Genomic DNA, 15,159 nt, shown 5'->3' with positions numbered 1-15,159 from the left:
TCTCTCTATATAAAGAGCGAAGTTACATAGAACTTCACCCTTTACATAGAAAAAAAAACTGAGTTTTTTCTATGTAACTAAGCTTCTTTTACTATATATAACTACATAAAAATCTAATGTTTTTCTCCTATGTAATTCCATGTAATCACTTGTGTTTATATATATATATGTACTGTACATGCAGTTTAATTGTAGTAAATGTTTTAAATCTGTTTAATTGTAATTAACTTACATACATTTTACATATATACAAATTATTATAGATGTTTAAATTTAATTATAATACATATCAACTTTTACTATATAAAAGATTATAATTTTATAACATTGTTAGTAAGCAACATGCTAAAGATATACATAATTCATGACAATATAAAACTATAGAATTAAACAGAAAGACATGCATACTTGTAGCATTTAATCCTTCATTAAACTTCATTGATTATGAAGAAAATGAAGGAATGAAGATCATGATTCTTCATATGAATGAAGGGATGAGAAGATGAATAATCAAATGTTACAAGAATGCGCACTTTAAAAAATTAAATGGTAATCATATTTCAAAGTCTTTAACATTATTATGATATAAATTATAGCCTAATTGAAGTAAAAACAATATTGAAAGAAGCAACAGTTTTGAAGCAAGGATGAAGGCCTATATTCATATAAATCTTATATTTTTAGTGATTAAATTATAAATAAATACTTCTTATTTAAGATTTAAAACAAAATATTTACAAGAGCTTATTTACAGAATATTTTGTCAAAGTTTTGCTTTATATATATATATATATATATATAATGCTTATACAATCATAATGCTATTTAAATATGCCTATTATGTGTATAAAAGTAGATTAGGCTATGTACACTGTATCATAGCAAGATCATATTAAAATGACATGTTTAAAATAAAAAAAAATTATTAACAAAAGTAAGACTTAAGTGAGATGATAATTGAGAAGTTCTTTTTACAGCAATTTACTATTCAGAATAAATTTTAAACCTGTGAAAAATGGACACTGACGAGAACATAAAAAGAGGCCGTTGTTCGCAGGTTATTTTGTATGCATTTCAATTGTAACTAGATTTAAAGTCATTTAAAACAATTATAATCATAGATATATTCATTAAAATTCAAAAATACACATTAACCTTCACTTACATATAAAACTGAAGTTTTATATGGGATTTTATATAATGTTTTTATATTAAAATTCTACACAGTTTAAACACAAGCGAATATTCTCACAATCTTTACATTACAGTCACATAGAGTTATTATATGAAATCATAATTAAGCATTTTAGATAAGACAATCATTTAATTCTATTTATTACATAAATTTCTTAGATAATTAAAGAAAATTGCCTTGGAGAAACGTTACAAAACTTTTACTAAAAATGGCAAGATTACTGATAAATGATTATCTCTTTATTTATTTACAAGATTATCATCTAAGTTATCAAAACGTTAAAAGAAAGAGCCTCGGGCTATACTGTAATTAGAAACGTATTAACTCCCTATATATAAATTATATAGGCCTCCTATTTTCTGATCAGATCTATTGCTAGTTCGCTTCTGATATCAAGGCACTTCGACTATTTAAAAAAAGAAAAAAAAACAATTTAGTTTCTTGGTCTGTGGCGAAAATAAATCGAAGATTTATAGCAAAGTTGCTATAAATACATCATGTATATTGTTCTGGAGCGTGTTTACATGATTTAGAAACGTTTTAAGTTGCTTAAGTTACTGAATTATTTATATAAGAAGGTCAAATTATATCTAAATAATTTATTATAAGCGAAATTTATCCGTGAAGCGCGTTAGATGATGACTCTACGCTTTCCAGGAAGAGAAATTTCGACGTATACCGTAATTCTGTGAAGTTTGGAACCGTTTTAACCAATCAGGCTTGAGTTTACAACATAAAAAAAAAAAATGGAGGAATCATTCGAGCGAAACCGATTCAAATTCCTAATTGCTGGTTGGTCTCTGTTAATTAACTGATGCGCCCTTTGCCAATTGAAATCGATGACGTTGGGCGGTTTATTTCATAATTTNGCGACCTTGTCGCGACGTTAACAAAATTTTATTTCAAATAATTAAAATATATATATATACATATATTCGCAATTTAATATTAAAAATGTCGTAAATATATTCGAATGTAAAAATTATTATTATTTATTTTTTTTAAATATTTCCTATTAGTACAAATATCTACCGAGAGAGGGCGTTAATAAGGTTGCCAGCAGAATTTACGTCCGCCACCACACGTTGCCGTTTTGAAAAGAAAAAAAAAAAAAAACATAAATAAACCTAATTCGAGCATTTTTACCGTCGTTATAGAATATATATATATTTTTTTCATATTACTTAACGTACGAAGACAATGAGAGAAAAAATTACACGCTTAATTTTTCTCGATATTAATCTGACAATGGCGTATACGTGACGGGAATATAAGTCTTTTAATCGGTAGAAATTTCTCGTTTTACGGGATACCAGGCATTAAACAATATAAATAAAAAGGCTTAACAGCGATTAAAGAGCATGCCCAGACTTTTGAGAATGGTGTGAATCGTATCGTTTTGATTAACTTTACTCTTCGAGTTTTCTTATCTACAGTGTATCTACCGTACCTGATAGCATTGGGGAGGTGTAGCGAAGCGACTGTACTACACGTCCGCCATAACGCCCGCCATACTGCGTCACGTAAGGGCTCCGTTCATTGGTCGTTGCACGCGGCTGTGGGCGTGTTCAGAGCACAGTAGAAAGCTCCGATCCATCACGATGTGTCTGTGATATTAAAAAAGAAAAGCGACCTAACTATGGCCAGAATTTGGAAGCGTCTATCGCGACCGAGTTTCAGTCGGAGACATGTGCATCGATAACATACTCAGTGTGTACAGTTGTGCTAATATACATAGGTAGCGTGTGTGTGTGTATTTTTGTTTTTTTTTTGTTTTTTTTTCTATTAATCCCTGGTGTGTGCACGTGAGGAAGGAGGAAACCATGAACCATCTAGGTACTATGTATGCCACCAAGAGGAGGAGAAGGAATAGTAAAAGGTAAGTTACGAAAGGCCACGCGGGTATTTTGCGCGCATTTTTTTTTACGATTCGAGTGGGCCTCGATACTAATTTTTCGGTTGAAAATGTGACAAGAAGACAGGTGACACCAACCACCTGCTCGGAGATGTGCAACTCTTAAGAGTAATGAAGGGATGAATAGCTGATAAATGAGGATGATATGCATAGAACATTGATCATGCTTTGACAAGCAGAGGAAGTGAGTGTCTTATAATTTTAGGCCTCATAAGATGATAGATAGCAAAGTGGCTGATATTTATCAGTAGGCCTTAGGAGCCAGTATGTGTAGATTGGTTTTAATGACCTTCGCAATTATCACCTGTGTGTGTGTGTGTTTTTTAGAACACACACACATCTACAGATGGGGCCTCCTTTATAGATTTATCGAGATTAAATGAAAGTAGGGAGCTGATAAATGAATTTCACTTTTCTCAAACATCCCATGAATTAACAATTTAAAAAGATAGGCCTACGTTTAATAAAAGAGATCATCGGATAGTTGACGTTTTATAGGTATCACTTAACTAGTTCTAGAGCGCTCTTTAACATGTTTTTAGGCCTCTTAGATATATTTTGGCCCGAAGATAAATGCAGTTTGACAGCTAAAGATAACATAGGATATATAGCGAAATAAACTACTTATAACAACATGGAGACTATGAGAAGAGTCTAGTGCTTGAAGCATCTTCCCATGGATTCGATATACCTTTAGGTATTCTTTGAGGCAATTCTCATTTATGGGGTACTCGACTTTAGTTAAGAGAAAAACCTCTCTTTTTTTTTATCACGTTGCCAATTGTCAAATCAGGAAGGTAACCGGAGTTTTTATGCGTGTAACCCACGGCTAGGGCCCCATCTAGTAAAACTAGAAAGGCCCACTCAATTACATTAAATTTTATGAGTCTGACTCGATAAAATCTCATAGTAAATATAATTAGAAAGTCATCCCTGGGGCTAACTTTTAAGATTTCCTGTCTAACCCGAAGGCAATTAATATCCGATTTTTGGACCTAGTACAATTCCGAAGATGATCCCGTAGCAGTTGTATAAGTAAACAAAAGTAGCAATTACAAAGCGAAACGTCAATATGAGTCCCATTGGTCCGAGTTTTAGGCCCAACAGGTAAAAAGCCAGGTGCTTTAACAACGGTAAGGTTCCTTCTCCCCTTATTCCATTGTTTACATGAGGGAAAGTACAGTTATGGAAGACTCATTATATTTTAGCTTTCTCTGGGCGTAGTTCCGCTTTTGCCCAAAGCTAAGTCGTGTTTTTCTTCATATAGATCCGTCAAAAAAGAAGATTTTTCGGTGAGTAAATGCATGTTTAATCCTGATAAATAGATAAATAGCTTCCTCGATTAATTCGCGTGTTAATTTCCCAACTTGCAGTCGATAATAGGCCCATTTAGTAACTCCTACAACAGTCTCCTAAGGCTAGATTTTGCTTAAACTTTTTAAGAAATTAAAGCCTCTATATAAAACTAAGCCTTACATGTATTTTAGGCTTATATTCATGAAGTATTTTGATAGAATAAACTGTAACAAAAGCGACTAAAGTAGGCCTGAACTCTCGATGTAATACAGTTATACAGAAAATATCAAATGAAAGGCTACAATAGAGATGTTTTATAAATTAATGTAAGCCTTATTTTAAGGCCATTTAATTTAAGCAATAGGCATTTCAATTACTATAAAACAATACAAATTAAAAGGCCTAGTCAAATTTCCAGTGTAGTAATTCCAATTAGGGTCTAACAACACGATTCGGTCAGCGTTTTCGACTATTGTAACTACAGTTAATTATCTTGAGGTTAGATTTGGAGGGCCTACTTTTGGAGACTGTGTAGAGAGGACTAGCAGACAATTACAGGGCAAAAACAAAGAAGAAAAAAAAAAGTAAGTCGGCATTTATGTCTATGGGTCTAAATAATGACACGAGGAGCCAATTTGTCTCACAGTGGGCTCTTTCTTTTTTCTTTTTCCACATTAGATTTTGTGTGCAAGAAGCTTCTCAGATAATTATCCTTTCTGAAAGATGGAAAAAGCTCTTTAATTTTTATAAAAATCCGAAACCGAATAGACAGTAGCTGGTTCTAAAAAGTGATTTTAACACAGACAATAGATTGTTTACGTCCTTGAACTTGATTTTTGGTGTTAGAAATTCTGAGAAATTATAAAAATTAGAAAAGCGTGACTAAAGACTACTTAAACTCGAAACTTTTTATTATTATTATTTTTTTTTCCCCCTTTCGGCATAGGGTTTTGATGTTATTGTGTCGCCAATCTTGCATAGATTCTGAATGAGTCGTTATAATTCATAAGAGAAGGAGACATCCTTTATTAAGAGAACAGCTAAACGAGCCTCTTGAGAAATCCTCTAATAAAAATTCTCTAACCTTATGAGGCCTGTTGATTATGTATAATATACTAGCTAAGGCATTAGACAGAAGGCATAAGGAGGTGTATTTTTTTGCCTTGTTGGCGTGTGGACGCAATGGGGTAATTATATGATAATTGCATCGATTGAGGGGCGAGGCTTTAAGGCTAAAGGTATGTTTATGCATGAAGTTGTTTTAAGTAAAAACCAACAATTTTTGATTGCATTTTTCGAACTTAAGCTTTTAAAAGCGGAGGGAAAAAAACAAACAAAAAACAAGAAGAAAAACTAATTCTTTTTTCTCGTTTTCTTCTCGTTTACGAGCGCATTACAAATGAAAGTAACCTCATTAGCAGCTTTCAAGTTCAGAAACAAGATAGAAAAGATACACAATTTACTATAGACCTCGGGGCTTATCTTCCCCATTTTCTATTTCTATTTATCTTATATCTACGACAGGGGTTTTTTCCTTTCTTTAATTTTATTTTCTATCCTTCTATATTTCATTTTATAGATTTTTTCCCCTTGTTTTATACTTTCATATTCACGTCGTCTCGATTTTCTATACCTCTTCCCCTATACATTTTTTCAGTGTTACACATGAACCATCATACAGTTTCATTTATTTTCCATTTTACTACACACTTCTTTCGTCTACGTCTCTTTTAAACTGTACACTAGCGTAACCAGGGAGGAGACAGAGGGAGGTCCCAGGCCCTACTGTAAATAAAAAATAAATTAAGAAAGAATTAAATGAGTACATAAGAAAGCACTTATACGAGTATATATATACAATATCTAAGAGTTTACTCTTCATCCACAGCGCTGGTGGCTATATCCACAGTGGTACGGGGGGATGAAATGGTTCTGCACTTTCTAATTCGCCCCCTCCCAATATCGGTTCTAGTTACGCTACTGAAACAGTACACATATCTCGCTTATCTTTTATGGAAATGTGATTTTATCTGTTAAAATCTTCGCTTGGCATCATACATTTATGCTACATTTAACAAAAGTTAATCTATTTTTATTCCTTGTAATTAAAACTATACAACTGTGCCCTTCTATTTAAAAAAAAAAATCTTTTTATCTCCTCTATCCTCATTAGTTTTAAGCTTATCTAAATTTCTCTAGTTTATCCAGAAAACAGAGAAAAAATTCGAGAATCTGTTGCTAATCCGATTTTAATTAAAACCCATAAAAATAATATTAAAAAAAATGGCCAATTTTATAACTTGATTTATCTGTAAGCTCGTAGAATCGGATCGTTTCCCCCACCGAATTTGAATCATAAATTAGATAAAAGCAATTAAAATTGTTCGATGTTCGCTTTTTTGGCTAAAAGAGACCAAAATAAGGAGGCAGGCCCGCCCGAGGGCAGTGCATGACACCCAGTGGAGGCCCACCTGTACTTGACACTTGTGGTGATGGAGTAAGGCGAATGTGATTCACCTTACTGACCATTCCATTCATCATTCGCGAAGGAGGAATGTCCACTATAAATTACGTCACCTCCCTCTGTTTTGTCAGGAAATAAAGTAAAATTGCTGCGGCTATTCTTTTCTTCATTTTTATACTTTTTAAAAACAAACAATTAACTTGTTTCCTTTTGATTATTTTATATAAATATTACTTTGGACCCGGAGAAAATGGGCATTAAACGGTGTTTCGTGCTGCTAACTTATGACGATCCACAATTAGGACATTCAAAGAAATCGCTTTCTAACTATTTGTTAATTAATTAAATGTAATTTTTAAATTATTATGACCTTTAGCAACGAGTTTCGCGCAGTAAAAAGTGATATTTTTAATTTATTTTTAATGCAAAGAGCTCACAATGCACGAGTGTCTTTCTGATATCTCTCTCCTTGTTGCACGAAGTTTTGTATAAAGGTTTTTGCCTAGGTTTTGAGTATGTTTTAATTACAATATTAACTCCCTCCTGAAGCTTCTGTAGAATGAAAATCCATTCTAAGACAAATTCTCGGAACAAGCGTACATTCGGTTCCTTTGATATTTGGCATGTCTTTAATGAATACAGGTTACGGAAAGAATAAGGGCGATCTTAAAGGGGTACAAGTAGCTAATCGGGCCTTTATCATCTAGTAGCAAGGGTCAAGGCCCCATAAAAAAGCTCACATAGTGAATTTTCAAAAGGAAACGTCAAATAAGCCATCCGTAACCCGCCAATGAGAGGGAGAAACGCAGGATCCTCTGATAATTATCACGGTATCTGTCAAATCACAAACTTTGCTTCCTCCCAACAATAGTTAATTTAACAGCGATTATAACAGAACAATAGTCTTATAAAAGGGGACTTTTAAGGGGCAAAGACCCGCTAAAACCAATGTCGTATAACTGTGGTTTCGGACAGAAGGATAAAAAAAAAAAAAATCCGATGTTGCACTTCTCCCATGGACGCGAGTCTAGCTGCATGCTTGAGAAGCGATGCAGAAATCAACTGCTGTAACAAGACGGGGCGTTAAGCCTAATTTGCGCATCCCTGAATGCAGCTGCTGTGACCCTCTAAAACCCACTAATGAAAGGAGTTACCACCTGCTAATACTAAACAAAAGTGGAGGGGGAACGAATAAACATTGCTTTTTATCTTTCTAAAATAGCCAATTATCGTTCTGGTTATTTTATTAGTCAATTGGCCTTTTAGAATCGCTTGGGTGATGCTTTTCTGGGTGAAGACTCCTGAGGTTTTGATACATTTTTTTTTTTTTTCACTTGAAGACCGCTTAAAAAGGAGGAACACAATCGTTTATAAGATCAAGTCTTTACACACACGTTATGCCAATTTACTTAAGTGTCAAGCGATCCCTTTTAGCTTCGTGGTACGAAGCCACATCCGAAAAACAAACAAAAGGATCTTCACTACGCATATATTTTCGAATTTTATCCAGTCCAAACGCCATTTTTACATACGAATCTTCTAAAAATTCTAGCTTTAATACTTACACGTGTTCTTAGATTATGTAAACATATTGTAAAAGATGACTATTTCCTTCATGTTGCGCTACTGGAAACAAAGTAAAAGGGTCCAGGGTTCCCGAGCCCTCTTCGTAAATAAATTAAGAAAAAATATATAAGTACACGAAAAAGATTCGAACGTGGCAAACACACTAAGAGTTTACTCTTCATCCATTAGCTCTAGTGGTGGCTTCATAATGGTTTGCACGGTACCAATTTGGGCCACCTTCTAAATGTTTCGCGTAAATCTTTACTAACAATGATCAATACGAGACTTTAAAATTATAAATTTGTTAAAAGTAATCCGAAGTCGAACACGTTGTTCAGTTCAACAACTGGACAGACAAATTTATAAACAATGCTTTAATCTTTACGCTTCAGTAGCGAATTCTAAAGAGTTTTAAATGCTTTAATGTAGCTAAATTATGCATTCATACGCCGTAGTTTATGAAATTTTAAATGGTTTAGGTCTATTGAATAACAATCCAATACTAAGATATTGTTATCGAGGATAGGATAAAGTCCAAGAGACCAAAGAATCCATTGAAAACTAATTGTAGGCTTTGATGTTGGAAGTATATTTCCTCTTTTTTTTTTTTTTTTCTTTTATTTTCCAAAGCATACTCCTAAGAGGATCTTCATTTTATAAAGTATGACAAATAGAAGTTTAAACAAAGACCCCGGATACCATTTTTTGTATCTCCTTTAGTTTGGATCGCTGAAGCGTAAGATATTAGAGGGAAAAAACCAAATTTAATCCAGGATTAGTCATATGTTTGAGTTTTGCAACAGATGGGTCTACATCTTTAATGTGTACTCTTCTAAACCCTAATTATAAAACTCCAGTTATGTTGTTAGAACAATTCGAATTTTTTGTTAAAATTTATTAAATTACATTTTTATCGTTGATAAAGGCTGACTTTAAGTCGATTCTGATCATTTTACAAGATAATAAAAATGGTGTTAATGTAATTTAACGTGTTAAAGATGTTCATTTGAGTGTTATTTCTTCCTTTAAACGTAGTTATATGCCAATTAATTAACCGTTTTATATTAAATTTCTCTTTATACGAATCTTAAGATACGTTCTCAAGCCTGTAACCTACTTTTTAGGAAGCCTTTTTTATTCTAGTTTAAGTTCCGACAGACCTTCTACACCCTTAATACCATTCTTCCCAACATAAGAAATATTATTTATATTTTTTTATCTTCATAATTCCGCTATTAAGTATCGAAAGGCCTCCTAATTTGTCTTCAATGGAAGATATCATACATCTTCGGATCGTAACATTAAGAATACAGGGTCTATTCGATTGGTCGACATAGTGCACAGTTTCACGTCAATTTGACGTCGTCTATTCAGTTTTACATTGAGAAATTCTGAAGAATGACGTAAAATTTACGTAAAAAAAAAACGTGCACTGTCCAAACTAATCGAACTTCAGGCCATGTACTGTACCAATATTAAACGTGGCACTTGGCATTAAAATATAGGTTATTTGTTCTTCGTAAATTGAAGTTGCTTTTTTTTTATTATTTTTATTTTTCTGTGTAAGGTCCACGTCTATAATTAGAAGGGAAACGGATTGCTTGAAGTAGGCGCGTGTAGAAATGCCATAAAGACTTCTAATGTTTATTTTTTGATGCAAGTTGCCCCACTGTATTCACTCGGATGGGCATGTTGCTGCATCATAACCGACGATAGAAGGCCTCTTATAGCGATGGTATGCATTTTGAATGGCACACGTTTTATTACTTGATCAAATGGCTAATGGGTCACGAAGCATGCACGTGAAACTTCACGCAAAGCTGCGTGACATCGGCACCCTCTGTCAATCACTAGAATCAACACTTGATAAGAGTCCTTATGACCCAGTGGCCATCGTCTTAGAGGTCTTCTATTAACAACCTCTTCCGATTTTTGATCCGTAATACGCATTTGAATACGGGATCTGTATATTTGTGTGTGTGTTCTCCGAGTGTATAATGTAGTATACATGTAATCAGGCCTACGAGGTCTAATCTTTAAACTAAAAATAAATGCCAAAGCTTCATTTAGAGTGTCCAAAATACGCTAAATTTTGCATAAATATAGACATTAAGATGTACAAAATTAGTATTTAAACAGAATTACAGCTCTTCCAAGTTATAATTTACAGTTCATACAATCGAAATTAAGGTTAGATTCGGGTCTTTGTCGTTAGAATAAAGCTCCGAAATTCAAAATTTTGGTTCCTAAACGCTACTAAAACGTATAAAAGTTGGAAATGTTTTATAATTCTAAGCGAAAACAACTGAAAATTTAGCGATCGAGGTGTCATTAGACTTAATATAAAGCCCAAATCTCAGCACAAAATGGTGGTGATGAAGCCCCTTATGTTCTGCCCTTATAAATGTGTTCCTTAAATCTCTATAGATCCGTTGACTCTTATGAGGTCTCCGTTTCTGAAATCCCATTTGGTGCCTCATAAGCAATTTTGTTTGTTATTAATAGTCTAGTTAAAAATTATTTTATCTCTCGTGCGCGAATGAGGCCTATCAAACGAAGGCCCTTATATTTTACTATAAAATTTATTAAACCTAATGAAAGATTTAATGAGATCCTCTTTAGTAGATGCTTTTTTTAAAATCATTTTTTTAATTATAACAGGTTTTACTTCTCCCCCAATTACTTGCTACTAATTGATAAGGGCGCGTATAGGAAAAAAATAAAAAAAAAATCGAATAAAAATCATTTATTGGAGGTATTTTAACTAAATTTGGTACACGGCCTCGTATTAACGTTATGAATAAATTATATAAATTTAGTGAAAATCGATTGATTCGTTCTCGAGTTATAAATAATTGCCTCTTACTAAATAAATATGAGGCTTACATGTAATATATTTTGTATTTGAGTTGATGATTAAGATCTTAAACTAGGTTTAAAATTTCGTTATGAAATATTGAGATTTTTTTGATATTTCGTGACTTTAAGTGCCGCCGGGTGCCATTTCTTAGCTCATAAACGCTTTGCCAATTACACAGAAGAAAATAATTTGCGAAGAAACAAAGGTCGTAACCGCTTTTAAAAGTAGGCCTAACTTACACTATTTCACTAATAGTACTTAAGCATAGGTTTGGTCTGGGAAAAGTAGAAGTAAATGCTCTTTTTTTTAATACATATATATATATATATACACGCGCTGTACTTTAATCTGCCTCGGTTCGATCCAATGTCTTTTCCATCCAGGAATATTAAGGCTTAATGTTCGGGACATTAGCTGACACACAGCGGAAACGGAAGTGACGTAATAAACATTTAACGATGTAGGTCCAATGACGTCTAAGCACGCAGCTTCGTTTCTGCCCGTTTAACCTGTATCAATCGTGACTCGGGTAAACACTTCGACATGTCCAGCCGAGCGCGCGCGTCTTTTACTGCCTTTGTTCTACCGATCTGACCAGAATAGAGTCCTTGTACCGGAGCAGCTACCGTCTATTTTTCTACATGGCTGCTTCTAACGTTCGTAAATTAAGCTACCGCCTGCAAAATGCTAAACATTTGTGCTGAATTCCCTCCCCCCTTCAGGATGGCTCTCTAAACCTCGCAACAAACATCCCGTCTCTCGCCGTTTCTCTAATTAATCTTTTTATCGATCTACAGAACACGTGATTATCATAAACTATACCCATAACCGCCGTTGCAAATCTCTCCCACTAATACCACTAAACGTCCCTCTAACCGACCCCATCTCTCCCTCTGATCCATCAAATTTAGGCTACCTCGAGCTGCAACTTTCACCTTTCTCTCTCTAATGCCACTAAAGACCCCGAAACCATTCTTCTAAATGTATCTTACTATCTTTCCTCCACCTCTTTTTGTTGCCAATTAGTTTCTCATCCTTCCAACGTAAATTATTTTAAAAACTTTTCCCTCGATTTTAATTAATAAATCTTTAAGAAAATCGTTTTAAAATTATCCTCTAGCTTAATAAATGCTTGAAATTATCATCGAAACTCATCAAATTTCTTTATTATCCCCCGTAATCTACGATCAGATTCAATTTTTCCAGCATAAAATCGCAGGTAAAAGCAGAAGTTATCGTCTCAAATTCTTTAAATACGAGAGAATAATCACTGTCTCGTTTAAGAACTTCCATTTGAAGATTAATTCCTTCAAGAAAACAGAACAATATACCTCCATATATGGCAGGATTTGCTCATGACCTAAACAAGCTACAGCTTAGGGCATCACGTTTTATTATTTGGTGGAGGGAAAGGGCCTGTTATATGTTATATCTTAGAGCCATAACAACTCGGTCCACCTCTCCCTTCATATTTTTATAAGTAAAAGGGAAGATTCTTCTAAACAAATTTGCATTATCCTCTACTTTAAATAGTGCAAAATCCATCCAAGTAACATTTCCTGAGTACAGTCAAACCTCGAGTAAAGGGTCGATGAATATTTGTGAATAGGTCATCCCCACAAATATTAAACAGAGAACCCTTCATTACTGTATGTAATGCGTATTGTATGAAGTACTTCGGTTTAGAACAGCACTCGATCTAGTGCCAATTTCAGTGTGGTGCTAAATCGAAGTTTGTGTCATAGAATTTAAGACTACTTACAACGTATTTGATTACGATACAGTCCTGCTCCCTGTAATACTTTCCTGTAGGGCTTGACTGTATAAAAATTAAAGCTAATAGAGTCCCATTTATCGTTAAATATTATATTTTTACGTAGTTTTAAGTACTGAATTTTTTTTATCCTGTATCGATTTTTAAACATAAATTAAAATTTTCCATTTAAATCTAATTATAATTGCCTTATCGATACGTCTCATTTAAGTTGTCAAATAACCTAGGAACTAATGAGATAATTTGCATAAAAATTTTATAATTTGCTGCTATGGGAGTTTTTTTAAGGTATGCACGGCGCAGAAGTTCCCAACCGGTAGTACGCGTGCCACTGGGGAGTGCATAAGTTAATGGTACAATGCCTATAAACAGAAGGCGATGCGCGAGCGAAAAAATATGGTTGAGAACCGCTGCGCTAGGGGCAACTTTGTCGCTCTTTTACGCGATTTTTAACGAATTTTTTTCATTGTTTTCAGTGTTAGAGTGGCGCCTAAAGATAGCCAAACGAAATCAAACCCTAGCAAGAGACATCGCGAGAGATTAAACGCAGAACTGGACACTTTGGCTAGTCTACTTCCATACGAGCAGAGCGTCCTCTCAAAATTAGACAAATTATCCATTCTACGGTTAAGCGTCAGTTACCTGAGGACGAAAAGCTACTTTCAAGGTAAGAAAAACACTTCAATTTCTCGCTGTTTTTTCTCTTTTTTTACGCGCGCGCGTGTGTAGTTTTACGACGCGAGATCGCGTCGCTATCAATTGATCCGCTCCTGTTATAAGTTAAAACGGGGCTACAGATGGATGTTTAACACATTAAAACAACTCCGTATTGAGAGAATTTATGATTATAATTAAGTTGTTTACAGAGAAAGCTTTATTTAGTTACTTAAAAACACGTAAACGATCGATAAAACGCCTCGCTGACACGATCGCGGCGCGTTGAAGTTTGGCACCCGCGTAATGTATAAAAATCGGTAGATTTTGTCGCCCATTTAAGATATTTCCAAACGGAAATTTAAACATTTAAGATATTTCCAAACGGAAATATCTTAAATGGGCGAACGGAAAGGAATTTAAAAAATAAGAAAAAATACCCCCAAGCTTCGGTTGCGAGCGTGGCGCGTAGCGACGCGACACGCGAGCGACAAAATGGCGGCTCGGTTTTTTTCTTTTTTTTTTCACGCCCGTGTTTACTGGAACGTAGTCAACAAACGTAAACATAAATATAACAGATCGGTAATAAGAGAAGAAAGTTCTCGATAACGCACGATTGATCTACTATTTCCTACAAAGATACAATCTAATCAGCCACCAGGAAGTGTCGGTTCCGACACAATGGACACGCCATTGTTCGCTCCCTCCATTGATTAGCGTCCTACGATGACGTAATACGGGACGTCACATACCGTCGGGACGATCGTGAGAACCGCGTCACGCACCCGCAACGTCACGAACGATCCGGGTAGAAGGGTGGCTTTTTGAACGCCATTGGGTAGAGAGCGCGACGTCGTTGCCGCTCCGAATTAACGGAAGCGTTTAATGTTATTGATTCACCAATCGCTCTCTGGCGATACAACCATTCATCCCGGCTGCCGACCAATCAATAGACGGGTTACGTCCCCCTCTAATCCTCTTGTATAATTAAAAAAATTGATTTTTATAAAATCACGAGTGCTTCATCAGCTAAAGTCTACCTGACTCATTTCACGGATCGTGTCTGCTTTTTGTTATCTGTTTGTCTGTACTCCGGCATTATTATTACTTACCACAACTTCAGGCCTTTGTTTGCTCTCGAATATATATTGTCTCTAGAACGTGAACGATGTTTACGCCTGTTTTATTGGTCAATTCTTCTTGACGTGGAAGTAAGCCGATTTACAATTCGTCCGTTTCCCAGCCAATTCTGTGTCATTTTCTTATTATTATTAATAATACACATTTCAATCAGATCAACAAATCTATGTTTAAAAGAACGATTCAAGTAAAATACATCAACTTATTTATGACGTAAAATTCCAGTTCTTCTGCCTTACTTACTTATAGATTTCGTTTAGATCTAGAATATATTTAGCTACAATCCCCAATTCCT

The 15,159-nt window shown here is 34.5% G+C and overlaps 1 protein-coding gene across 1 annotated transcript in view; it reads left to right on the top strand.

Moving 5' to 3' along the window:
• Positions 1 to 2,959: 2,959 nt before the first annotated feature.
• Positions 2,960 to 15,159, top strand: part of LOC111632795 (aryl hydrocarbon receptor protein 1-like) — a 51,528-nt gene continuing 39,328 nt past the window's right edge. Inside the window, exons 1-2 of the mRNA XM_023377325.1 lie at positions 2,960 to 3,074; positions 13,547 to 13,737. Coding sequence (XP_023233093.1) covers positions 3,019 to 3,074; positions 13,547 to 13,737 — 247 coding nt within the window. The 5' untranslated portion in view covers positions 2,960 to 3,018. The remainder of the gene's footprint in view (positions 3,075 to 13,546; positions 13,738 to 15,159) is intronic.

The sequence above is a fragment of the Centruroides sculpturatus genome, unplaced genomic scaffold (assembly GCF_000671375.1).
Source record: "Centruroides sculpturatus isolate CEXI.00-Female unplaced genomic scaffold, Cexi_2.0 scaffold840, whole genome shotgun sequence".
NCBI lineage: Eukaryota > Metazoa > Arthropoda > Arachnida > Scorpiones > Buthidae > Centruroides > Centruroides sculpturatus.
This window is presented reverse-complemented; position numbering and strand designations above follow the sequence as displayed.